The sequence below is a fragment of the Anarhichas minor genome, unplaced genomic scaffold (assembly GCF_050575085.1).
Source record: "Anarhichas minor isolate MPS153535 unplaced genomic scaffold, ASM5057508v1 ptg000017l, whole genome shotgun sequence".
Lineage (NCBI taxonomy): Eukaryota > Metazoa > Chordata > Actinopteri > Perciformes > Anarhichadidae > Anarhichas > Anarhichas minor.
Window position 1 is genome coordinate 13,806,570 of NW_027466463.1, and position 27,115 is coordinate 13,833,684.

Genomic DNA, 27,115 nt, shown 5'->3' on the forward strand with positions numbered 1-27,115 from the left:
AATCACAGTTCACAGAATAGTAAAGAAGTCCCAACACTCAGCTAAGCACTATTTATATGTTTATTTTATTATCACATGTACAACATAGCAGTCATCCCCTTCACTCCCTCCCTGACTTTCCTTCCCAGTGTGGATTATTGGAACACTTTTAATTTCACAACACTTCAGTCTTATGTGGTGAGTGATTATTCAGTTTTCGATATTAAAAGCACTTGTGGTTAAAGAACATTTGTGTCATCTCAGCCCACGAGTTTTTTTCGTCCGTCCAGATTTTCAACTTGTTATATGAAGTGGAAAAGCAAAGTTTATGCCCTGACATTTAAGAACAACTCGGAACAGTTTGCGTGCATTGTATTGTGCTTCATTTACTTTAACACTTAAGAGAGAATAGCATTTCAAAACAGGAAACAACATAACAGAGGTCAAGACCAGCACTGTACATGCTGGTTCCTGCTTGGTAATTTCCAATTAGTATTTTTTTCAAATTCAGTTTTTCATTTCCGTACCAGCCTGTTTGTGTCCATGACAATTTTTGTCCACTTGTTTGAATAAAAGTGTTAAAGAAAAACAAGCTTTTGCCACCACAATGACCTCCCCTGATAAGAACACGGCCACACAGAAAAAATAACAAGGAGAGTTTTGCTAAAGATGGACAAACAATTCCTCAAAGAACTCCACAACATAGCGTCGGTTCTCGTTTTCATCATATTGTCCTTTATGCAGTGCAAATATCTGACAAGAATTTACCAATAAATTAAGTTCATGTGCAGTATGGTTTCATGTCCATCGGCGCACACGGGTCAGGCTGCTGGTTAGACAGGTCCTACATGAGCACGCAGCTTTTGGCCCGGTCCTTTCTAATGGCAGGTGGGTGTTCGTGAATCTCAGTCCGGGGCGGTTGCTGGGAGACCCGCTTGAGTCCTCGACGTGAGCCGGCACATTTGAGCTGAGGCCGATGGATACGGGACACAGACGCCAGGGTGGTGACGTGGAAAACGTCACGGACGCTGTTCTCCGAATACTTTGATGTGCACTCTGTGTAGGCCACAGCTCCGATCTGCCGCGCCAAAGTAGTTCCCTGAAAATACAGAATATGGGTCAGTTCAATTGAAGAATAAACAGTGAAGACACAGGTAGCACATTCAGCAGGCTATTTGCAAAATTAACATTCATTTTGAGCTGTGTTTCTTGCCACTTGTCAAATGTAAATCTGATATTTAGTCTCCTTTTTAGCTCTGGGTTTGGTCACCACCAACCCTTGAGAGAAATATCTGTCTCTTTAGCTGCTATTTGCTTACTTTGTTCTCTGTTTGTAACTCTGAGCGTACACGTTTTTTGGCCTGCAGCTCATCTTGTAGCTGATGGAAAAAAAGCCTGATGAAAATACTGAGACTGAACCAAAATAAAACAAAAAAAGGACATTACAAACAGTCACTTTATCCATTTATACTGTGAAAAGATTAGTGCGGCTTTAAAATTCCAACATTTATCCAGCCGTGTGCTTCAGTTTGTGCTTGTTTGTAGTCCAAAAAAGATTGTCTCACCTAAAGAGCGACTGAGTGCTAGTACTTAGAGCTATGACAAACACATTGTGTGTATGTGTGTGAGACAGACAGAGGGGTCATATGGTGGAATTGATGCCGTTTGCGTTCTAAAAGCCCTTAAACCATGTTGAACCTCTGGCGTACTGTTGGAAGCCTCATGTAATTCAATAGAGTCAAAACATTTATACTGTTTTAATGCCAAACAGTACTAGGAGTGCTTAAATGCTGAGTGGACTTTGCGACACCCTTTTGAAACTTTCTCTTGAAGTTCATTATTATCTCCATTTGTTACATGCGGTTAGATTATCCTTACCTCATCCTTTTGTGGATATAAGACCGTTGCTCCTGGTCATGTACAGTAAACACTCTCCTCTTAATAGAAGCCTACGCTCTCAGAAGCATGATAGCTAGCTGGGGCATACAAAAAAAGCTAAGATCCTCCACACAGCAATGAAATATTCATGGCATATCTGTGCAATTGTAAAACTCGAGCGTAAAAACTCAGCTTATTCCCAGTAGTGGTTATCACCATCTTAAATCTGGACTGGTTGAACTTCTATTTTGTGCTTTCTTTTGCATACCTGTGCTGCAACAACTCTGGCTCTGTGCTTCAGTGTATCTTATAGTAAGAAAGGGAGTAATCTAGTTTTATTGATTTAACCAATCCTTCTTTAGATCTTATAAGTAGCGTTTCTACTCTGTAAATTTCTCACTTAATTTCATTTTTTATTGTACTGGAGTGTGTCATCAATTGGATTCATCAACTTATTTGGCCGTATTGAAGGAGTATCAAGCAGTCAGATGTGGTAATAATATTCCTCTTCTATGAAAAGCATTAAAGACTTGAGCTGTGCTTCCAGGGAGGCTGCATTATTTTTGCATTAATGGAAACGTTCCACCACTTCAAGGTTCTATTTTGACGCCTTTAAGCCGATTACAGCAGTAGTCACACAGTTTGTATGCGGTTCATTCTGATGAATGCACTTCCTCTGGGGATCACAGCCGTTGGTCAGGTGGCTGAAATGTAAGGGTCCCAGTTTGTGGCTGTTTGCGGTGCCGCCCTTTGAATGGGGCCCATTAAGAAAATCTCTATAGCAACACTCTTCAGTACAAGTCCATCTATTTTCAGCCTGCGCTCTATTTTCCATCTTTTTCTATCAAGTCTGGCCACAGTGACGTCAGAAGTAATGTGCTTACAACGTTCTTTAATTAGGAATGCACTGGGAAGTTAAAGTATACATCCAGCCAAACAAGGTAAAAGTGTCCTCATAGTGACCATTTTAGTCGGATTGGATGGGCAAGAAAGAAAGAGTTTCAAAGTTGAATTGTTGCTGTTACAGTTTCGGGAAGACAGTTTGCGTAATCAGAGTTTTTTTGTTAATTCGGAGCTAAATATCCAGAGAAATTAATCTGAGCTCTAGATGGACTAATTCGGATGCCATTGCTGACAGGAAAATTAGGTTGTTTACCTTTGCTTTGACGGAAGTATGAGAAAATATTAATATGTTGACAAAAGGCTGCCAAGAAGTGTGAATTCACATTTACATGAAAATAGGCTATTGAAATGCATGCGTGCCACGTTCATTGCTCCAAGACACAAACAAAACAATTGTATTATCGCACATCCGGCTGTTTGTCTCTACCTTTGTTCAGTCCCAGCTCTTTTATTCTCCTCGTGTTTACTTATTTGTGGAAGTTATGATGAAGCAAACGAAGCAAATGTCATTCTCCCAATTCATTTTCGGAAGTTTTGTTTACAGTATGGGCACCAGGGAGCAAAGCAACGGATGTCATTTGTCTGGAATGATACCATTACATTTGTACGTCAGTCAGTGTTACTGTAGGCAAATAAAAATCCCTGCAGCGGAAAATTGGAAAGGACTGTACATTTAAAACCATGTCCAACGGATGTTCCAATTATTTATAGTGTTAAATAAATGAAATCAATACTGTTCAGTTCTTCACACATGCAAAATTAAGTTTGCATTATTAGGATATGGTTGCAGGAACAGCAGTTAATTTCAAGCTAGGTTTGACACCCCTGCTGCAAACAGATAAAGAGAGATGAGCGGTGTTTTCTCTGCACTCCTCACCTGTTCGTGGGTGACAGGAATGAGTCTGTGTTTGGAAAGCTCTCTCATGACGTTGAGGTCCGTCCTCATGTCCAACTTGCAGCCGACCAGCACCACTTTGGCGTTGGGACAGAACTCCTGCGTCTCCCCCTGCCACTGTGTATTAACAGACAAAAACATGAGTGCACAGGGTCATTGTAAATCAAATGTAGGTTTGAATGAGGATAGTAGACAATATCTCATTTCCATTCTTCACTCCATTATCCACACTAAACTAGGCAACAAAAACAAAAAAATACAGCCCAAACTGTTGCCACATAGCTGGATGCACAACTTGGCCGAAAATATTATATTTTGTAGCATTAACATTTTCCTGATTTGGAAAGGGGCCTAGTGCAAACCCTGAAAAAACCCACATTATTTGAAAAAAGGTATATATTTGTTTGCTATATAATGTGGCAGTGACTATATTAAACTTGAACCTAGAAATGGTTTATTTTGTCGATCAAAGTGTAACTTAACATTCCTCTCTTGTTTTTGCTGACCCCAGTGTTTAAAACAATATTCTGTCTGCCCCAACATGAGCTCATGAAAGCAAGATGCTCGTGGTCATAAATGCTGCAAGAAGACAGAGAGACCACAGACAAACGATTTAACTTTGTCTCCATCGTTTCCTTTCTCTCTGAGACTCTTGTCACAATCTCCTCACACCATGGCACAGACAACCACTTTCAGCGTTGCTGCTCCATTTGTTCTCCCTTACAAAGAGATCTTTTCTCCCGGTTGCCTGCGTCGCTGCTGTTGCGGTCCGCAGTGTGTTGTGCAGTTGTGCAGAGTGAGCTGTTGCCTTTCAATAGGCCGCTCCGCCGAACAGTGTGCAACTGGTGAATAGCAGCAATTTAGATGAGTCACAAAAGAACCCACGGGAAGAGCAGCTTATTGTTTGTGTTAATTTAAAGAATTGGTAGGTTGTCCCGGATAAAGAGCAGAACACACACAGTCGAAGCTGAGTCTGGTTTGTCAAAGGAAGAAAATGGACTCTGGTTATTTTGGTGACAATTCAGTTTTCCAATATACGTATGTGCAATCCAGGTAACTGCACTTTCAAAATACAGATATCAAAACCACCAGGAAGGGCTGTAGCTGCCATTTAGGAGACTGAGGTCATGTTCTCAGAATTATTTTTGGGAGTTTAACGCCCTCTGAGGAGTATAAATTATGCGATTACGCTAATATTACACATGTTGCGTTATTAAGGCTGATATTAAGGCTGATATTAAGGCTGATATTTCTGATAAACTCCCATTAAAGGTCCCCAGAGGAAGAATCCTAATGACCTGACCCCATTACTTTTCCTCTAGCGCCTCCATGACGTTGACATTTGCCATGAAATTTGGAACAGACAGACTTTCATGTTCTACTCGGTATGAATTGTAACAACTTTGGTAAACCCTTAATATTTGATCTAACACCATCGTCAGCTTAACTTTTATGACTTCATGACTAACTAATGTTAGCACCCTAGCCTGCTAAACTAAGACAGTGAACAGGACAGATAGTGCAAACATATTTGCTGAACATCAGCATGTTAGAAAATGTGCATTTTGAGCAAGTGATGCTGATGTTAGCGTTTAGTTCAAAGCATTTCTTTACTGAAATACTGCCACATAGAGCCACTAGCATGTCTGTAGACTCTTAGTCTGGTTAAGGCTATTTCCAAATGTGACTGGGATTTAGCATTCTTTGTCGAAAATTGCTGAAAACACAATTTAAAAGTTCAAGTAATATAGAGACTGTGACATTTTTGTAGACCTGTGATAGACCCATCATCATCCAGTGAGATTGTGTGTGTGTGTGTGTGTGTGTGTTAGTGTCTGTCATCCTCTGCTATTTTCCTTGTAGTGTTTGTACAGCTTCTGGTTTTCATATGTACAAGCTGAGCATGCTTTATGCTGCAGCCTTGAAGGTTGGATATAGAGATGCTCTCATCACATCAATCAAACATTTCCTTCACAAATAACCTAATATTTCCAATCCAAACCCTAAAGATACAGAAAAGATGCAGCGGTGCTGACATACTCCGTGTGAGAAAGATATTTAGAAAAGGTGAGAAAATGTCGCCAGCTGCAAAGCAAGAAGCGTTATAAGAAGGTGATAGTCTGGCAGAGACTGGGGTAACATGCGTTAGACTGCGTTATGCTAGATGAGAAATCAAATGAGTGTTTGAAGAGAGATTGGACTGAAGAGAACAAAGGATATAAAAAAGGAAAAGGGGAAGTGATAAGGAGTCGAAGGGCATTTTTGTAGCTTAGCAATACTGAGAGAAAAATAGTCCTTCCGAGAGGAAAATTGAAGGGCACAAGAATTGGGAAGCGGAAGGCTGTCAAAAATGGCAGGAGAAAAAGTGGTATGTGCTGCAAGGGAGTTATTTGAAGATGGAGGCTAGCAATGCCAAAGTAAATGGAAACAAGACAAAGTGGCACTTAAATAAGACAGAATCAGGATAAGTTCCCTTGTTTTTTATCTTAACTTTGAATAGAGTGACCCATCAACATGTCTCTTTGGCATCCTTGGCATGCATTGTGAGATCAGTTTATTCACCACGATTACTGAGGTCATCTAATAGGGTCAAAGTTCAAGTTAGCTCTCAAGTGGACCCCCTGTAGGTGTGAGAATTTGTCTAACATAAAAGATACGTGTTTTTGTCTCGTATCGATGATGTCATCGATGAATGATGGCGCTGACTGCAGGAATGTCTATTGACTCAAAGGTCAAACGCTCGGCACAGATGTTCATCAGCAGTTAAAATTAAGATTCATCAATATCCAAAATGCTGCTAGTTTCCAAAGAGAAATGTGAGAAAAGTTTGTGTTCCATGCTGATTAAATTACTCAACATTAGGATGGATTTTACTCTTGCTATAAGACAAGAGATGTATATAAGTCTGCATTTACAGTAACCTGCATATTTGATACTTTGGATTGAGCTGCAAACCTTGTGATTAAAGAACGACTCGCTCTAGCCACTGAGCCATTAAGATTCTACAGTCGATATTTCACAATAACAAAGTATCAAACGACAATGGAAAAAGGGTCTCTCGTAGTGATAAACCTACAGATTAGTACCACCCGAATCTGCAGGTCCCCTCAGCTTTAGAGAGCTTTATAATGAGTTCCGCTTATTGTTTATCTGTGCCTCGTTTTTGGACCGCAGTAGGCAGCTGTTTACAGTGAAAAAGCCCTAAAAACCCACTGCACACTAACTGCTCAGCCCAAAAAGGCAGTATAGTAGTAGTAGTAGTGCTTAAAAGAAATCCTTTCATGGCCAGTACAGAGAGGAGAATCAATTTACGCATAACTATCTCACTACACAAGGCATGTGAGTTATGTGTTAAGATTGAAAATATCAGAACCTAATCGTTTAAGGCTGCTATGATGCCAGCAGTCCTGATAAGAAACAAAATGTACCTTGAAAACCATCTCAGCTTTGTCAGGACACATTCACACTTCTGTTAATGCGACACTGACCTTTTTCAGCACGCTGTCCAGTGTTTCCGGACGGCTGATGTCAAAGCAGATGAGGACAGCGTCCGAGTCAGGATACGCTAACGGCCGCACATTGTCATAGTAGGCTGAACCTGTGGGCGAAAGAAAATACACACTGACATCACCAACGTTTCCAGGTGGATTATATATCATTTAGTTACTTTGCAGAAGAGTTTTATCACAAAATGAGTCATTACAGAGCACCTTTGGCGGTAATAACTATGATTAAATGTAATTACCGTGAACTAAGCCACTCTGCAGATGACAATGAGTGGGTGTTATTCACTGCAGAGGGGCCTCGTCCACAACCCCTGGTCTGTTCGTCTGACAGTCTTGAATAAGCCAACAGACAGACATGTGACAGTGAGATAATGAATGGCTCACACAAAGCGTCACCTGGTATTTCAGAATGGCATGTTTTTATGCCGGGGGCCCGGGCTGAATTGAGCATTGTGACCTGGGCAAGGGGACACATTCCTATCCAGAGGGGACACCATTCCCTCTCCGTTTCCCTCATTGTCTCCGACACTCCGTGTTATTGTCACCGTGCACGGGAGCTTTGGCAACTTTACAAAAATGTGTTTGACAGAAAATTCCCATCGAAGCCAACTGAATCTGAGCTGCTGCCACACATACAGCGCAAACAGATAAAAACACAATTTACACATAAGTTATTTTCAAAATAACCCGGCTTTGAATTAAAAACAAACTAAAGGAGATTTTTATTTCCCTTAAAAAAATCAAATTTTTTATGTAAAAAAAAAGCATTTGAGTATTGTTTTCGAACTTCAAAAATACCTTCTCTTCCTGTTAAACAACAGATATTTAATGACTCATTTAATTTAACTTCCCACTCTGCATATTGCATTTCAATCGCAAATATATCACACCACAGAAGCTAAATATGTCGTAATTGCCATTTCACTGTGACTTTAAAACAAAATTACTGGTTTTTTTACGACTCTATTTTTGTATTTTTGACCACCGTTATTCTGTTGATGATGATCTGGAAGTTAAAATAAAGATAAAAGTACCAAATAAATCCTGCACAATACTATATACAGTTTAGTTAATAATTATTTTACTTAAATACATACTGTGTTTTCACTTTTACAAAAGTTACATAATGATGGATGAGGATTTGTTAATAACCTGTCTCGTGTTTTCACCAGTTTTTTGCCGTTAAGTCGTAGAGTAAAATGTTATCATAACCGATAATATGGATGACCAAAACAATGAAAAAAATGATTTTTCTTTAAGCTACGAAGTTGTTTTTAAATTGTCATTACACCACATCAACACACCTGGAGGGCAACATACAAGTAGAGTATATGTGCCCAAAAAAGCAGATACATTTACCACCATCTTTGTCATGCTGTCAAAATCTGGTCCCAAAGCAAACCATGTGTTTGTGCGTGTGTGTTACTGTGGTCAGAAATGTCAAACTAAAGGCCACAACCATTTTACCCCGTCTCTCTCACTAATTCCTGCTCCTGGGTTTCACACATACTGTAATAGCACGCACACGCTCTCACTCTAACTTTTGTGTCTCGCTTTTACGAGGCACAGATCAAGTCTTGACACAAAATGAGGATGATTAAATTAATAAAAGGTAAATGGAGCAAGGGTGAGTGGAAGTGTATCCGGCAGTCCCCGTAAACCACCCGAAGGTCTCGACAGCTTCCACACTCGCTCACTGGCTTCAGTGATCCGACAGCTGTAGCTCAGCTTCACACCGTCAGCTCCACCTCTGCATCAGATGGCAGCCGTGACAAACTGTCGTCTTAAAAAGTTTCAATCTTTGCTCCATTAAAAGAAAACGGGTGTTGAGTAGTCCTCTACAAGTCTAGAAAAAGCAGCCATTTTCAGACACTTCTATTTGAATGTCACTGACGGCGTTTGTGCCGATGTCATCAGTTAAGGCTTCTACAGTAAAAACTCATCCTTTAAGTCTGTGTTTCTGTCTTTGTGTAAAACAACAACAAGAGATCTTACTCTCAACCCACCTGAAGCTATACAAACTGCTTATGAAATACTGCTGGTCTCACCTGGGCAATAGGACAGGATGCAGTAAAATAAGTCATTTGCAGAGCTGCTTAGTCAGCACTTTTGCACACAGTACACCAGGGCTTATATAGGCTACAGCTATGCAGAGTAATGTTTTTTGGTCAGCTGTTATCAGTAGAACTTGTGCCGACTATTCCAAAATACTTAAATAAATGATGGATTTAACCTATACGTTATTATACAAACGGAGACAACTAACTGCAGATATGTTAGTTTTTTACAATTTCCACATTTGAACATTTTATCTTCCTTTGAATGCATCTCATGACTGACTGGCACTTATTCCTGTGTATCAGAACAAGGATATTCCAATGATATGTTTGACAACATTTAGAAAAGTTTTTCCTTGAGAAAGTATTTATTTTTCAACTGAGGAAAATTAGGAAATATGTAATTGCATTTTTATTTGTCATTGATGTATTTGATGCTGCTTAGAGCTAGTTAATTCCAATAATTTAAATATATACTCACTGTCTAACTGTCCAGGGTGCTGATCAGGTCATCATGTGTCAATGCACCAAGGGTATGTGATCCCCTGCAGGCATGTAACCATCTAACATCAACATCTAGTGTCATCTAATGCAGCAGAGTGCTACCTGCTCTCGAGTTTGCTTTGTATTTGGACTGGACATTAAGACAACGTGAGTAGTTTATTTAGCAGATTGCTTTTCTCTGGCGTATATAGTTAGTTGGTATTTCTTCAGCAGCAGTAGTTGTTTATTGTTCTGCCAAGTCGTCCTCTGTTCAGTCTACCCAGCCCTGCCAAAATAAACGCGTATCAAGAGTCTCCTGAGATTCAAGTCTCTCTGCTCTTGAATCCTTCTCCTCCTCTCATCAGTGGCTCCAAAAACAGATACATCCCCAAACAAGCTTTGAATTAAAGACTTAAGCTGTCAAAGGCTTTTGGTTTGTGACATCAACCGTCCCGACAACATACAGCGGGTTGTACCGATGTCACAAATGTTATCTTATAGGAGTAGTTAGCCTACATACATTTTGGGAAATACACTTAATTGCATTCTTTCTGTGAGTGCATGTCTGCGGTTGAAGTCGCTCAAATCAATATTTTCATATCAAGAATGGATCAAATGTCTACTTGTATGTGAAAGCGGTTGCTCACAGTGCTGAAACCCACAGATAATTACCACTCGACTCCTCAGTTTCTCTCGGCTCTGAAAGTTTTAGTGTCTTCTGCCGCTTTGGTGTTCTGGATCGCAACTTAAGTGTTTTGGTTCGCTCTCCCAGCACTCATCAGCATTTTCAGCCGCAGCATGCAGCTGTTTGCAGTAAAAAACAAAAAGTTATAATAAACCCACTGCACACTACCTGTTCAGCACCAAACGGCAGACAAAGTTAGATATTTCCCTCAGAAGTTGGTGGAGACCAAAAAAAAAAGCTAAAACACGAGCAAATATTGGACATACATCAGGTGGCCAGTAACACAACTCATTGTTCCTTACTTATTAATGCACAGATGAGACGAGAGTGGTATCAATATTCTCATCTATCACATATTTACCAAAATGTAGAACTATTCCTTGAATGCTCCTTGTGTCAAAGGATTTCAATAGAGGTCTATCATGTCATAAAATTGAGAAGAATTGAGATTATTGTCATATTATTACCAGCCGCCACGGTGACACTGGTATTGTTTTCACCTTGTGAATCTGTGTGTAAACACCCACGGTACTACTGGAGCAGATACCACCACAGAAGCGGTTTTGAGTACTTTGCCAGGTGTTTACGTGTCTGTCTGTCTGCGGTCAGATCACAACCGTGCAGGATGCGGCCATTAAACTTTACAAGTGTGTAAATGAGATTCAAATGAGGCAGAGTTCGAAGATGGGTGTGGTTTGAGCAAGGAAGCCAGAAAGTAGGGGGGTAGGAAGCTCACACTATGCCCCTGGTCCCATTTTGCGTCGCAAGATGCTCTCTAGTTATTTGTTTTATATATTAAATACTTACTGAAGAAATCATTCATGCTTGTAAATTAATTCGGCTCCACTATTCCTCATAACACTGGTATTAGCATAATCTTGGATAACGGTAGTGCTTACTTGGCTCTTTATTACACACAAACACACTGCAACCCTCACATTTCCATGATGTCAACTAATCCATGTTCAGCACTCGAGCAGCAGCTAATGTGTATTGATCTGTGAGCTCTTTTGACCCTCTCTGGGACTTGTAGTATGATTCCCCTCATGGGAAGATTCCTGCTGTTGTAGCAGCAGCACAAAGAAACCTCAGCCCATCTGTCTCCGTCTGAAACCCTCTGATCAAGAGCAAACTCAAAAAGGCACTCACTGGAGTACCGCATGTATTAAACTACCTCAAAGGACTGAGGGTCATTGAAAGTTCCACCAGTCATACAGAATCAAATTGTTCTAATACTTAAGTATGTCACAGACATACAGGTATTTAAGTTTCGTTTAAAAGGAGCCAATTGAAACGTCAAACAGATGTGTTTCTGCTGTACAACGTTTTCACAGTGACGCACAACAGTCTGGGAAACAACACCACCATGCTGTTACTCCACATGGGGTTGTCATGCATTTGATGTTTAATTCGTACAAAAAGCCGTTTCCTTTTGTTCCCTCTTGTCTGCTTTTTTTGCTCGCACTTACAGGTTGGTAAGTGTATGCTGTCCATGCCCTCTTGTAATTTTATGTAATCAACTTGTGTGCAGCTTTTGCCAGATACATCTCTTAGATTCAGTGGCTGCTTAGAAAGGTCCGCCCCCTCCCTAAAGGGCTCATGTAATGTTGCCTGAATGATATCGTCTAGGAGAGCTACACAAAGTGTCTTTCAGTAATGTGACACCTGAAGGCAACCATGCTTTGAAAATGGAAATGCACAAAAGCTGGTAAGTAATCCACTTTAATGACATGACACTGGGCTGGATTACAGGAGTGGACAGGTTTGTGTATCCTGTTCCTGTCACCAACATATTATGGCTTAAGAGTGAGATCCTTTAATTGTGCCATTTGATGTCAGCTGAAGTCTATAGTGCACACCGACATCACACAGGAATGGTATGAAATGAATGACCCACTGAGGATTATTATTTTCACTATCACAATTTTCTAGAGCTGAAAGTGACATTTTCAAATAGCTCATTTTGTCTGAGCAACAGTCCAAAACACAAAGATTCAGTTTACTTTCTCATGTAAGAAAAAGAAAAGCAGCGGATCCTCACATTTGAGAAGCTGGAAATAGAGAATGAACAGTGTGTGTGTGTGTGTGTGTTCATCTTTATAACTGGACGATAAATTGAATTGAATGAATCTCTTACCAACCTAAATGTACTCTCATCATAGTTTTCTGTAGATATATTCTCTGAATCCCATAAATACGATGATCCTAACCAGACATTCATCAAAAACAGTCCAGACGTTTTTACTGTTCATAATTAACTTATTAAAAGAACAAAAAAGAAGATGTCATGTACTGATGTATAAACAAAAATACACTGTGTAATTATATGTATGACTATAAATATGACTATGTTTGAATGAATGAAGTTTATATTATCAAGTCATGCATATTACTATGCCCAGCCTGCGGGGGCCTACAAGACAACCGATATTAATACAATCCGGAGTAAAAATTCATTAATCACGAACAAATCCTGCACTGTATATTTTTAATAATAGATAAATCTGAATGAATACTAATTAAATAGTCCATCATGCCTTCTTTTCCAGGCTTTTAAAAACAGAGTTAAACAACCGTTCCAACTTCTTATTGCTTGTACTCTGGAATACTTCAGAGTTTTAGTTTACTCACAAAACATTTCCAAAATCTATGAATCTTAAGCCGTTGACGATGTAAACACAAACATCACATCTTGTTCATACTCATCAAACCCTTCAGTGACACCTCATGACTTGTCCAGAAGCATCTGCATTAGTTACTCATTTATTCAGGTTCAATTCATCACCCGTCTGTATATTTCTGACTGTACTGCAAGTTCAGCTCAGACGAAAGCTTTTTATGAAGTTTCTTGATAAGCGACCTTTAATGAGCCCCACCGGGCAGGTTTCCTAATCATGAAATGAAGGGAGGCACGTTATCCATTCTGTTGAATACGGTAAATCTGGCTGGTGATTTTTTTTTGAACGTTCCGGAGATATCTTCTGTTTCTCATTTTGTCTGAACCTGTAAAACTCATTATTAAACATCCGCTGTTGTATTTTTTGCACTAACCAAAAGAAATATATATTCTTTGCTTAGTCAAGCTCAAAGCTGTAAAGAGACTGATAAGAGACTATCAGACTTCATGCTGTATCTTTCAGCGTTCACGGCTCTGCGTGATTCAACATAAACACACCTTGAGATGTTTGCACAGAAAATCATTATTACTCCTCACTCACGACATTTTTTAGTCTGCCAACTTCCATCACAGCACAGTAATGGTCATCAATAGTGAAATCCTGTTCTCAATCATGCCCTTCTACAAAAATAGTGCATGTTTTTTGGGGGGATGGGGGGTCATCCAGGTCTGAATTCCTGAAATACATCCAGATGCTATGATGTTATGCTACTGATTAATGTATTTTTCTTCCACCACCAGAAGATATAGGTAATACCTCCCACAGAGAATAAGCATTACTGCCACACACTCGTGCTGTGTGAACCGTGGCGACAATAAGTCTGCCTGGCAAATAACAGAAGAGAAAGCAGCCTGTTCGTTCAGATGATTATCATACAGTAATAGAGTCCACTCAGTAGAAACCCATGCACGCTCAGCGGGGATAATCACTCAGCGACTATGCATCAACACCTTGAGACACCCTGCAGAGCCAACACTGTGCCGCTCCGGCTTGCTTTCCCTGCACAGAATTGCATTGAAATATTTATGCCCGATATATTTTTCTCTATTCTCTCATTTTGTTTGCCATGTCATTAAAACAAGCCATCCAAGTGAGCCAGAGTGATCAGATCACATAATGGATTTCTGACAAATGTTTGAATTGACATGTTGTTTTTAAATACAATGAGACTGTTAAGCTTATTTTTGGTAAGCAAGTTATAGTGTCTTGTTGTTTTTCGTAGTCTCAGTAGAAATAAAAGCTTACAGTTTCAGGAGGCACTCATTTCACTAGTTATGAAGAGTACTACTCAGCCTGTGAAAACATGTGTATAATGTTTTCTGTGGCTCTGGAGGAGCTTTGTCAAGTTTAAAAAAAATATATATATAATACCGTGTCATCCAGGTTATCTTGGCGTGGGCATGGAGAGTACAAATATATAGAAAGAGAAAGCCTGCGTGACAAACTGGCTGTTTCAAGTTAAAGAAGTGGCCTTTTGCCAGGGCTGATGCCAAACATATGCTATTCAGTTGCATTGTGGGGAATGTGGGGTCCAGTCTATTTTTGTTTTTTAGTCGGATATCGACCCCTGCTTTCATTTCCACTTTTTTTTTGTCTGACCCCCAAACTTTATGGAAGGGCAGTACTAAATCATTGGAATTACCTTTAATATTATAACAGCAAAATCGCCTCACCTTCTGAGGAAACATGCTGCTTCTGTTGAGTGCAAAACAATTCTTCATTACAGGATATTATTATTTCTGTCATGTTTATCCTATATGATAAATATATCACCATTTTCTTTACAATGTGATTATAATATGTTAAACTCCAGCTAATGTGAAATGTTACCAAAGTCAATTCAACAACAGCATGCTCACAAATCTCAAGAGGATAAGTGCTTCATTTAACTCAAAGTTTGATTTAACTTCGTGGTGAAATGAAGTGTTTTAGCTGTTCATAAATCATGGATTAATGTAACTGGAATATGCTGTGAAAACTCCTCTGCTTGAATACCAAACAATAGTCTGAAAAGCAGTGTGGAGCAATGACTGATGCTGGTTCTGCCGGTCATATCAAGAGGCAAACAGTCTTTGCACAATGTGCTTGGCTGCAGTGTGACAACAGATTTGGATTTTCCATATTATATTCACACAAACGTTTTTATATGTATATGGTTGACTGAAATCTCAACATTGATGAAGTCAATCGTTGTTTTAATATTCACTAAACAGATATATGTATTTTATCTTTATTTGATTCTGTATATTGTATATTGTCCCTTCGCGAAGACGTTTGAATAATATATCCAGGATGTCAAAGTGATACATTGAAAACTTTTAATTACAAAGATAAAGATTGAAGCTGAAGCCTACAGCTCACAGTGTAAAAGTGAACCACCACATAAACCTGTCAATGGAGACAGAAGACAATGAAATCGAGGAACAGCACTGTGTTTACATTCCATATACCTTCAACTCTGCTCGATAACCAACACTTTAACTTGACTTAAACTGGTCATGACGTGTTTTTATTGAGAGTGTCATCAGCAAGAACGATCGGGCTAAAGGTCCCTCAGGTTTTGTCTAATCAGGTTCTCACGTCCGTTTTAAAGGAATACTCCCTTCCTTCCCTTTAAGTGCCTATTTGTATGTGAATGTCTCACCATGTTTCTTTCACTCCAAAATGACTCTGAATTGGAGTAAATAGAGGCCAGGTTTAACAACAGCAAAACTATATCAAAACATCCATTTACAAACTCGAGCAGAATATAATCCAAGTCTCAGTAACAAACATTCATTTTCACCCAAATGATTCTGCCGCTACCGTCTCATGCACGGCTGCGTCGCGCACCACGGTAACACGTGGTGAGTAATTGATATACAAATGGTCATTTTCAGGTTGAAGTATTCCTTTATGTCAAGTTTATTTAAATTTGACTGAGACCAGTACCAGAATACCAGGCTGGATTTCAGTGAAAAATGATACGTGATGTTCTTGCATGTTTCTAACTCAGTTAGCACAGAAGGAGAGCGCTGCCAGTGAGCAGAGTTTTTCCTGAAATCAGCAGTAATCCTGCAGGATTCCTTCAAATTAATGACAGGGGGACATCTGGGCATACCCCCTTCACATTAAAGCTCCCAGCTCCTGTTGTGATTTTATATGCCGTCTGAGCAGCCTTATGTTCCAGCGTGCAGCCCTGATTCTGATGTTCAAACCCAGAGAACACATGGAGCTCTGATCCATATTTCTTGTTTATTTTGTGCGACTGCACCTAGACTCTACGTGCTTGATAGGAGTTTTAAAGGCCATTCAGCCAACAGGAAAAGACAGTCCATTATATTATTATAATAGGCGTATAATATTATACATATATATTAAGAAAATGTATGGTACAGTAACTTCGTTAAAAATATTTAGAAAAGTCATTCTTGTAAGTTCAAACTAAATTTGCCATTTTTATATTTCTCTTCACATCTTTGAATGTGTGTCACGTTCCTAGTTATATAACACAGTTTTACTACAAAGCTGTTTACAAACTAAAGCTGTGACTCCCAGCCAGGAATACCAACAGACCTAACAGCATGTGTTGCAATTCAGAATTTGTGAAAAGCTAATTGAGTTGAGAAGCACTGAACTACAGAATATGATGTTCACATCCAGGTAATCATTCTTGTAAAGTAACAGTTAATAGCCTGTCCGTGAGATGGGTTTTGTTTTCAATCGTACAGTAGAACTCACGGTATATCACAATACAGTAGAAATAGGGTCACCGCCCTTTATCTCCTCCAACCCTCTCAGTAATGGCTGAGGTGTTGGAGGTTGAATGGAGTGGTCGTAGCTATGTCTTGCATTATAGATAAGGAATAGAGGGGGTCTTAAGTGGATGGATAGACCCCTTGAGTGTCCTCGTGTGCTTTTGTGTCTCAACAAAGTGCCCTACAAAGTCGAATTACTTTTTTTCTTCCAGTCGCATAATAATAACAATTGAGCCATTATGGTTTTAAACCACTTTCTAAATGACGAATGAATCCTCTGTGTGTCTCTACGGCCCGATAACATTTCAAAATGCCTGTGTCCGCTGTCTTGTTGACATTATTTTACTGCAATGAATATGGTCGAACCGACATTCATTTTACCCTCTTTTGCAACGAAAGAGTGTTTTAGAGTGTCTAGATGGGGGGTTAGCCAGTTATGGTATTCATTCAGTCACAAAATACAGCAGTGTCTGTTGCAGACACACTTCTACTGAGTGCACCTTTCTAGTTATGCCTCTGATTTGTCAACTGGTTTTAGTCCTTTTTTGAACAACTTTCTGTCCAGTTTTATGTAAGCTGGCATATTTTTGGAAGTTTAGATGAGATGGAAACAGATGTTTCTGAAAATATAGCTTGGAAAGGACTGTTTCTGTTTGGATAACTGGCTCTAAGAGTACGGACTTTCTATCAATGGAGCGAACAGATTAAGCTCTCCAGCTAAATGATACTGGACAAATGAACTATCGGCATGAATGAAGGTATAAAGTAAAAATGTCTGATTAACAACCAGAAAGAGCAACAGTAGCTGACATATAGAATATATGATGTGATTCAAGCAGAAGGTTAATGGACATTGCAAACCCCCCCCCCCACCCGTCCACTCTTAATGTGTGCTACTGTATCTTTGCGTGTGTGATCAATATTTAAACATGTCTATACATTATGTTTTGTGCTGTGTCAGGTTTGGTTACTTATTGTCTTCACATTTTATTTAATCTGAAAACAAAAGTCGTAGGCACCAATGAGCGCTGAAACATAACTTAAAGAACAATTACACAAGTCTGTATGTGTTGATGCTGCAGAGTCTTATACCTAAAAGGTAGCGGTCCTGTGTGCTCATCCAGACTTGCTGTCTCTCTCAGACAGACTGCTCAGTTACACATGCACCAGTAGCTGAGAGACAGACCGGGTGTCCCCCGGGAATGAGAGCGGAGACGCATCTAGGCCATTGATTTTCAATGTACCCTTGGTCTTCTAATGGGCTGCATGAGCAGAAGAGAACCAGACCAGGGTGACTGGGGGCAAAGGCTCACAGTATGTAAACCTACTCACACTCATTTAGTCCAGCATGCTTTCTCCTACACATGACTCTGAGCACTTAAAACTCAGCACTCCACTTTGACACTATATCCTACTGTCTCTTCACTGTCTCTATTTATGTATTTTACCACTCCTCTAATCTCTCAGAGCACTTACCCATACGCTTACTCACACAAACATACACACCCCTGCACATGTTTAGTACGGGGGAAAAAAACACAACAGCACTTGGACTAAAATCCCAGTTCCTCCGCTTTCTGCCCTTCTATCCAAAAAGCCTCTGAAACGCTTGAACGCATCGAGCAATTTTCTCCGCTCATTCCTGTCATGGAGCCCAGGTGCCACTCACACGCAGATGCTCGCTCGGAGCACATCAAGGTAGTGCTTTCAAGGAGCCAACGTGTAATTGGTGTCATAAAAGCTGCTCATGAATGAATGATGCATTGTTAGGGCAATCTCTTCCACAGACTCCATGGACCTGGGATGCGATAGATGGATGCAACAGGGTCTTGAAAGTGCTGGCAATGTTTGCACGGTTTGTGACAGAAAGAGCAGCATGTATATTGTGAGCGCAAGCAAGCATCCGTGTGTGTTTAAAAACTGACATGCTCTTATTGACTTGTCGAGCACTCAAGGAAGTACCGCAGAAGATTCAGGTTACGCGCTTCTGAAGAGAAAGCGGCCTGGAGGGCAGAGTTCAAGGGCGGCAAACCTCAAGACGTTCCTTTCGTTGCTCACTGTTTGAAGGTGTGACACTGCAGGTTCAGCCTGTTGCTTTATCAAATGTTACCTCACACTTTCACATTCTCACTTGTGAAACCTGTATGTTTTGGAGGCTTGTGTTTTTGTGGCAAGAGTATCCTGCGGGCAACAGCTGCTTTTTGTCGTCTGCCAGCCACAGAGAGAAATAGATGTAGAGACTTGAATTTATTTGCAGCAACAGTAAAAATGTGCTGGTTCTTTATGAATCCAGCCAAGCCAACAAAACGTCACACCCTAATTTAAAACCCTGTTATGTGTGTTACAGCATCACAAACAAAACAAATTATTCAGCATAACTGAGGCTACGATTAAAATAATGTTGCTAACACCAGCTTAATTAGGAATCCTTTTGGCTACTTGGGGGTAAAGGAAACAAGTTACAAACACAACTCTAACATATTCACACCTTAATGTTGAGAATCTAGCAAGAATACGCTAGATATTAAAAATTATCCAGCCAAAAAACCCAGTTCAGTGTTGCCAACTCTTTTCCTATTAAAAGTAGCTAGCAGCACTAGCGTCAAAAGTCACTAAATAAAATACATCAAAATAAAAGAGTCTGTCCCTTCAGGCCTGCATTCAAAACTGCTCCCCCCGATTATCATTCTGAACATAAACATATCCTAATGAACGTAACCGAACATGGCTATTGTTAGTACTCAGCTGTTACAGAATACACGCAGATAAACACACAGTTAGCCCTTACGATCATTTAATTTGGGTCGAATGAAATTATCGCTATCGATAACGTATTTATTTCTCTTTTTTTGTCAGGGTATTTGATTTATTGATTGCTGTCAGGATGTAAAGATAATTTCAACAAATATAACAAAACATGTTTTAGGAGAATTTCACCAACCCTATAGCTATAATTCGAGATGGCAAATATATTACATGGCTGCCTATTTAAAAGCTACAGTATACCCACCTACGTGTCTCTCTTTCCCCACATTTAATACGACAAAACATAAAGATTGTGTAATGTGCTTTTCCCAAAAAAACTTGTTTTACCACCTCCATACTTTCATGCTTGACAAGTCATGACGTGTGAACTCATAAAGCCAGAAGGCGAACCAGGACAGGTCTGTTTTAATACCAAGTTTAATATTATTACACAACATAAAATTACCTTGGATTCTAGAATTGTGATTTTAGGACATATTCATAATGAACCTCGGGGAATTAATTAAGAATCTAAAGGTCACCCCTGGAGTCTGTCTATTAATCTAATTTATGACCTTTTTAAGAGCCACATTGGCAAATTGGTAATAATTGACCAGATGCGTGCAGGATTACTCTGAGCACCAAGTCAGTTTTTTGTCACAGCCCATAAAGACAGATTAGAGTGAGTCATACGTGGTATCTGAACTGCCAGGACACACCGGGCTGAGGACGGAGGAGACATGGGATTTTTCAAAGGAAATGAGAAAATGATTTAGTGAGAAGTGGAGGAGAGACATGAAGACAGATGGAGAGACTGACAAAGAAATTGCAAGCTAAGCTAATCAAGCGCAAGAGTGCTGAGAGGGCAGTGCCCCAATACAGTGGGACTCCTGACCTTGGCTAGTTGGAAACAGAGAGAAGAGACTGGTGAGAGGTCTGCAGCCAGCGTTATAAAGAAGGAATGAAATTAAAGAAAGGGAGAGAAAAGTGCAGAGAAAGGAGAATCAAGTCGTGAAAACGGTGTTACACTGTAGCACATGAGGTCGGCTGGGATAAGGTTTTAAGTTCAGTCTTGCTATTTATTTTCATTTGGTGACCAAAGGTCCCTCACTACACACAACTGCTGTGTCATCGTTATTAACATGGCTTGCAAATTGAGACTAATTTGTTTTTTGTTTTATGGTCAATTGCCTTTTGATGACTCCAGGAGGCACATTCAGATATTGCAGAAGCTTCGTACAAAGGAGAATTTGACTCATTTCTTAAGTGATATGTTATGAGCAGAAATCATTTTTTTTTGTTCATTTTTAATTGTGTCCCAACAGGCTTTCGATTTTAAATCCACATTTTTTTCAGCACCATAAAGCATAGAACCGACTAAATGAAACGCAAATACAAAATAAAGTAAAGAGTGTTGGTGTTTGATTGATAGATCTTGGGAAGGACTGGGAGGACCTGGGCCAGGGAGGAAAAACTCGTGCACATGTGCAGAAGCAAACCAGAAGTGACAAAACATTTTTGGCGTATGCGCTAGTTGAGCAATTTTCATTGGAACGAATGGGCGCTATTGCTACTGATTGGTTTGGGCAATCTTCCAATCAGAATTGGCTAACAATGGAACACGATGTCAGACTGAGAAATGAAGTGAAACAAAAGGGCAATTCAGTCTGATTTTCAGGCCTGGACAGAGTGTCATTTCAGGGCTGGCAACTGCACCGGGACCCCAGACCCTTAGGGGGCTGGAAGCTTCCAGATTCATCATGTGGCGATTTTGGTCATTTTATTATTAGCAAATTAGTTTGCTGATACTGTATGCACAATATGAACTGAAATAAAGCCCTTATTGTACCAGTTTATATTGTGTTTAATTGATAATATTCCTAAATTAAGTTCAAAAATAAAACACTGCTGGATTTCTAATTGCTGACTAATACACATATGGATACAAATTCGGAGAAAGGTGAGTTTGGTTTGTCAACTGCTTTTCCAAGGCCGAAAAAGCACTTTGAAACTCATCTTGACTAATATTGTTCTGACTGTTCTTGACTCAGCATATAACCCAGCATGGAAGACAGAAAAGGAAAGCGATGAGGATGGCAGAAAGATTGAGACAATAATGAAGGGTAACAGATATATACACAGAGTAGACCGAGGGAGGAAATTACTTCGGCAGGAAGACAGAAACAAATAAATAAAATAGAGTTTAACCTACGAGGCAGGGAGTCTGGAAGCAAGCATGTAAGGATGTAGAGGCAAGAGGGTGAAGAGGAAGTGGGTGGTGTAGCGAGATTAGGAATGAAGGAGACAGGGGGCAAGTGTTTGGTCACACAGCAAGTGCCTGATTAATTAAATCCACTGTTTGTTTCTGCACAATGAGCGAGCAGCTCTGAGGCTCGTTCTGGCACCTTGCCTCTCACTCTCACAAGACTCCTTATCTTCTCATCCTTCCTTCTCTAATCTGTTATCCTCACTGGAGCGCTGGCCTCGTATCATAAAACTGTGATGACTTTGTGTTCTTTCATCATCTGTATTTGCATCCGTTGGTTCTGTGAATCTCCTTCCAACAAATCTCAACAAGCACTTTTTAAAAGAATTTTACATTAAATTGGTACCACTTTGTCACCAAAATGATGTATTAAACTGTTTTATGACACTGATATCATGCATGTTCGATGACTGAGTTTCAGCCACGGCCTCTCTCCCACTGGTTCAGTTCACCTGCTGTCATGCAAACTGCTCACACTAGCCATGACATACACCGGCACATACACAGACAAACTACATGCGGACAAACATTTTCCCAACTGTCTCCTACGCATGCCAGTGAATACACACACTCACACACACACACACACCAGCAGACATATATGTATATACTCAAACAAAACTGTGATTGCATAAGAAATAGCAAATGTAAGTGAGAACCGAAGTTCAGAACTCAAGGGTTTTACAGCGACTGTTGCAGCAGCACACACACAAAACCATCCTTGTAAGCACGCCGAGTGACTGTAATCCCCCTATTCAGTTATTAGTGAGGAGAGGCAGGTACCAGGGGGAACTGTGGTAATACTGATGTAGGTGCCAATGCACCTGTCCGCTGGGGCAGACCCAGAGTAGCTCGCAGGGACGCTGCGAGGCAACGCACACGTCTTCTCTCAGAGCTGGAGGAAGCCAGCTCAGGTCAGACACGGATCACCTGCCATAATCTAGATCATTCAAACTTTGTTTTTTGACAGAAATCCAATACATTTTCTATATTTATAAATACTTATTATGTTAAGATAACCAGCTGCTGTCAGTCGCTTCAGATTTATTGTGAGAGCGGTATTGATTTTCTCATCTGACTCTCGGCAAGAAAATAACAGTATTTTCCAAAATGATGACTCCTAAGGGCCTTCCTTTACCTTTATCTCGACAACTTTAAGTACAATTTAGCATATTCTTGAATATTTTTTATTTATTACTGCTTTAAAAATCAATAAAAAGCTATTAATTCAGTATTTGGGCTGTCAGGTTGGAAAGAAATCAATGTGGCTGGTGTGTATCCTCCCATAAAACCTTCATAAAGTATTTCTTATTAAACTCGTTTTACATTTTTCTTTCACAGGAGCACACGCTCACATAGAAAAAGATTTTTGCTAAATGTATTAATGGAGAAGGCTTAGGGAAGCTTTGATGACAAAACGGCTTCCATCTTATTCACACAGGTACAGGTATTCACAGCTGGGAGCTATTCTATTGTATGCAAGAGGATGCCATTATTATGACATATTCAAGGGAAAAGCACATGATTCATGCAGAAAGATGAATTGAAATTGTCTTGTGCGGTGGAGTAAATTACTGTTTAAGCATTCCTTTCGCATAATTTTCATCCACCACACAGCTCAATGTGTGCGTTTGTGTGTGTGTGTGTGCGTTTGTGTGTGTGTGTGTGTGTGTGTGTGTGTGTGTGAGTGTGGGAGAAACAACCAGCAATTTCAGAGGGTGTTGTTCAAACACAGTTGAGTGGCCTCACCCACTGCAAACCAACAGGCAGCACCAGCCTCAGCAGCAGCAGCTCTTAATCTCCAGCCTGTCTAGCTGGTCTTTCCGTATGTCTGCATGGGTGGAGGTTAATGGAATGCTGCGAACTAATGCTGCTCTCCGTGGTAGTGTGAGAACAAGTTTTTCGGGTGTCGTTATGTAAGTGGAAATGAAATATGAAAGGGCCTGAAGGCTGACAAAGGAAGAAAGTTAGCTTACATTCGAAAGAATCTGACTGTTCGAGCTCCACCAACTCTCGGCTGTTGAAAGTCTAGTCTCAAAAATGTAAAGTAACTTTCAGCTGTGTGGCCTAAAAATCCACATTGTGGCATGAGTCCTCCTCACATATTACAGTTAACCTCGTAGTTCTGAACAGCTGGCCCAAAGCCGTATCACCAGTGGACAAACAATTCAACAATCAACATTTGTTAACTCAAAATAACAAAATCCACTTGTTTTAACTTTGGAAAACCTGCCGTGTTGCATGGATTTGGCCATGATGTCAAACTATAACCGTAATAAAGTATTATTTGAAGTGTTCATAAGAAATGATTATGTCGTGACAGCTATTTGGAGCAGGCATATGTTGAATGACAAGTTGTTTATCCTCTCCCAGAGCTGATGTAACTCTGAAGCGGCTGTTCAAATTAATTCTAAAGGTGATGACAGGACTAAAGTAACAAAAACACTGTTTCTGCTCGTGATGAGTCTACATTAAATTGAACATAAAACAAGTGTCATTCAGTACTCCCAACAGATTATCCTGACACACTCTTAGTGGTTACTAATGTTTCTGGCCCACAGCCTGGATGTTGTTGAACGCTCCAAAGAGTCAGCTGCTTACGAGGCTGGAGCGCCTGTTAAAGAAACTCGTTCATGGGCCGATGATGCGGCACACCACTCATCATCACATTGGCATCTTAATCTCGCCACACAAAGGGGTGAAACCAAACCCAAGTGCGTCTTACCTGAAGTGTCCCACATGTTGAGCTCGATCCTCTGTTTGTCGATCTCGAAGCTGGCTGTGTAATTCTCAAACACGGTGGGAACATAATTCTGAAAAGAGACACAGGTGGCCAAAATTAGATGAAAGCTCACAGGGGTGGTTGTGTACATGGTGAAATTCAATTTAGATGATGTAAGAATTTCTAGTGTGTTTGTGTAAAGTAGATGAGGCTAATTCTGAGCTTTGGTTTCATTGTCCTCAACAGTTCAACAGTGTAAGTTGAAGTGTAAGTTGAAGTACAGAGGATATTTCAATCTGTCTTCTACTTTGGGGTAACATACAGTGTACCATATATTTGTTATTTGCAATACAATATATGCAAATTAATGATATTTCCCATTGTTGTTAATTTATTATCATTAATAGACAAAACATAAACACAGATTTTATTTATTCATTGAAAATCTCACTTGATATTGTCCAAAATGTCCACTGCTCATTTAACACTTATCTGCAAAATATTTCAGGTCACAGTGTTCAACACATTTTCTTATTTTTAAACCCTAAATCTTTAAGATTATTATGTGAATTGTCTTGTCTTAATATCATTAGGCATTTAGAGTTTTTAGTCTCGCATGAAAACATTGTAATTGTACATTTAATTACTCGCATGTTGCACACACTCTAGAAAGACAGATGTTGATTCAGTGTGTTGGTTAGAGGCTGTTCAGCTCACTGGTTGTTGCTGTGATGTTTCAGTATTTACTGACGGACTGCTCCTGCACGGACTGACGCGCGCGATGCGCAAAGCGCACAGAGCCTAGATTTCTGTGGCAACTGGGCAGTGAACGGGCACGAGTCTGAAACCTAAAAATGTAATTATTGAATCTGTTTTGACGGCAAAGATCAAGCTAAATGATATTATAGAGAAAGACATAACCCTGCCTAAAGAAAGCACCCATGGGCATGGCAGCATCTAATTTAAATGGCATCAATTAAAAAGGACTAAAACCACATTAGAATAAATAAATGTGAATAACATCTTGTGTGTCATCGGTCAGTTCCCATATGAGATGATCTGGTATCAGAGGTGATATCAGCAGGTTTTGAAGTTTCACTGGAAATGTCCGGCTGGATGGAGACGTAGTCGTGCCGTGTGGTTTTTAGGGACTTTACTTGTGTGTTTATCTTAATGAGATAGTCTCTCTTACCTCCGGGTACGAGTCTTTGGCAAAAACGTGAAGGAGAGCAGTCTTGCCAACCTGCGTATCGCCGACCACCACAATCTTACAGCGAATTAATCCCTTATTGCTCTCCATGGTGCCCCGAGTATCGCTGCGTGGTTCAGTTCCGCTGCCTACTTGTCATTTAGCTCCAAACAGGTTAAGTGTCGAAGAGCAGCTCTAAATGTCGTAAATGTTTCTCCCGAAGAAAAAGAAAGTCCGATCCAAAAACTTCAGCACCGCAGTCTGTTTCAGCTACATGCTCTGCGTAATGCTGCGCTCCTCTGCTCCACGGATGAAGTGAGGCGCACCGCCAACTTCTGTCAAGGAGCGTCTCTAAAAACGTTTTTCCTGTGCGATCTTTCAAAATAAAAGAGTACATATTACGATATATAACGTTATATGTATCTGGTAGATTAGATGTAAACTTCTAACACATATTGTGGTTGCCTGTGTGCATCAAAACTAATCAAGGTTTGTCTTTTGATCATAATAACCAAATGTAACCACACAGCCAGAGATAAAGTGTCCTGTCCCAAAAATACTGATACGTCCTCAGACCTCAGTAACACTCCAGCTAAATTGATTGGGTAGAGAAATTAGTTAATTAATTATTAATTTATTGTTATTTTTCAATTATATTTTCTTTGCTGTTATTTTGAAGGCAAAATCGTCGTACTTCCGGTCTTCCCGTGGCTTTCACTGCTGTCTTCGAGTCTCAACCAGTGACATGCATTCATATGAATGGTGTCTCGCAGTAAACAGTAGCACATATCAAATGTGGATGTTTTGTATCAACATAACAGAGAATATCTGACATATTTTTCAATGTAATGAAACCTTTATGAAATTCTAGTAAAGTGTATTTTATTTTAGATTTAATCGTGCTTTATCATTATCACAATGAAGTGTTACACAGTACAATAGGCTGTTCATGTAGCCTATACTTCATACATACAATGACTCTCTCACACATGTCATAGTCCCTGTACAGTTAAGAGCTTTTACAATTCAGTTTTAATCAATGATACTGGGTTTACTGGCACGTGAACCTGTATAGAAACCTGCATCCTGACTGTTTGGTAGCCTATGAATAACTATTAGTCATTCAACTACATTATTGACTTTATAAATTGTCATTTTCAATAAGATCAGTGAGCAGACTCAGAGACAGAGAGAAAGCTGAGGAAAGTATTTTAGCTCCATCTTCTGGTCAAACTGAAGTAGTCAATTTATTTGCCACAGGCTACAGTTTTTTAAATTTAGTTTATTTTATCTTTCTTTTTTTTTTAAATGAAGTTTAATGTTACAGCAATACTGTATGTGCAATTAATAGTAAACATGTGACTTTTGTGTTGATGATATGATTTTAATATT

The 27,115-nt window shown here is 39.8% G+C and overlaps 1 protein-coding gene across 1 annotated transcript; it reads right to left on the bottom strand.

Annotated features, from left to right (window-relative positions):
• Positions 1-74: 74 nt before the first annotated feature.
• Positions 75-26,020, bottom strand: LOC142951331 (rho-related GTP-binding protein RhoN-like). The gene is made up of 5 exons (XM_076092827.1): positions 25,727-26,020; positions 24,538-24,625; positions 7,144-7,253; positions 3,638-3,772; positions 75-1,078 (listed from the first exon to the last, which is right to left on the bottom strand). Exons 1-5 carry the CDS (start codon positions 25,832-25,834, stop codon positions 824-826), a joined length of 696 nt encoding a protein of 231 aa, XP_075948942.1. The 5' UTR covers positions 25,835-26,020; the 3' UTR covers positions 75-823.
• Positions 26,021-27,115: the final 1,095 nt, after the last annotated feature.

Excerpts from the sequence above, each read along its gene's own strand:
- LOC142951331 (XM_076092827.1), bottom strand. The coding sequence starts at position 25,834 with ATGGAGAGCAATAAGGGATTAATTCGCTGTAAGATTGTGGTGGTCGGC. Across the intron at positions 3,773-7,143 it reads TGGACAGCGTGCTGAAAAAG|TGGCAGGGGGAGACGCAGGA; the intron begins GTCAGTGTCGCA and ends GTTAATACACAG. Across the intron at positions 1,079-3,637 it reads TTCCTGTCACCCACGAACAG|GGAACTACTTTGGCGCGGCA; the intron begins GTGAGGAGTGCA and ends CTGTATTTTCAG.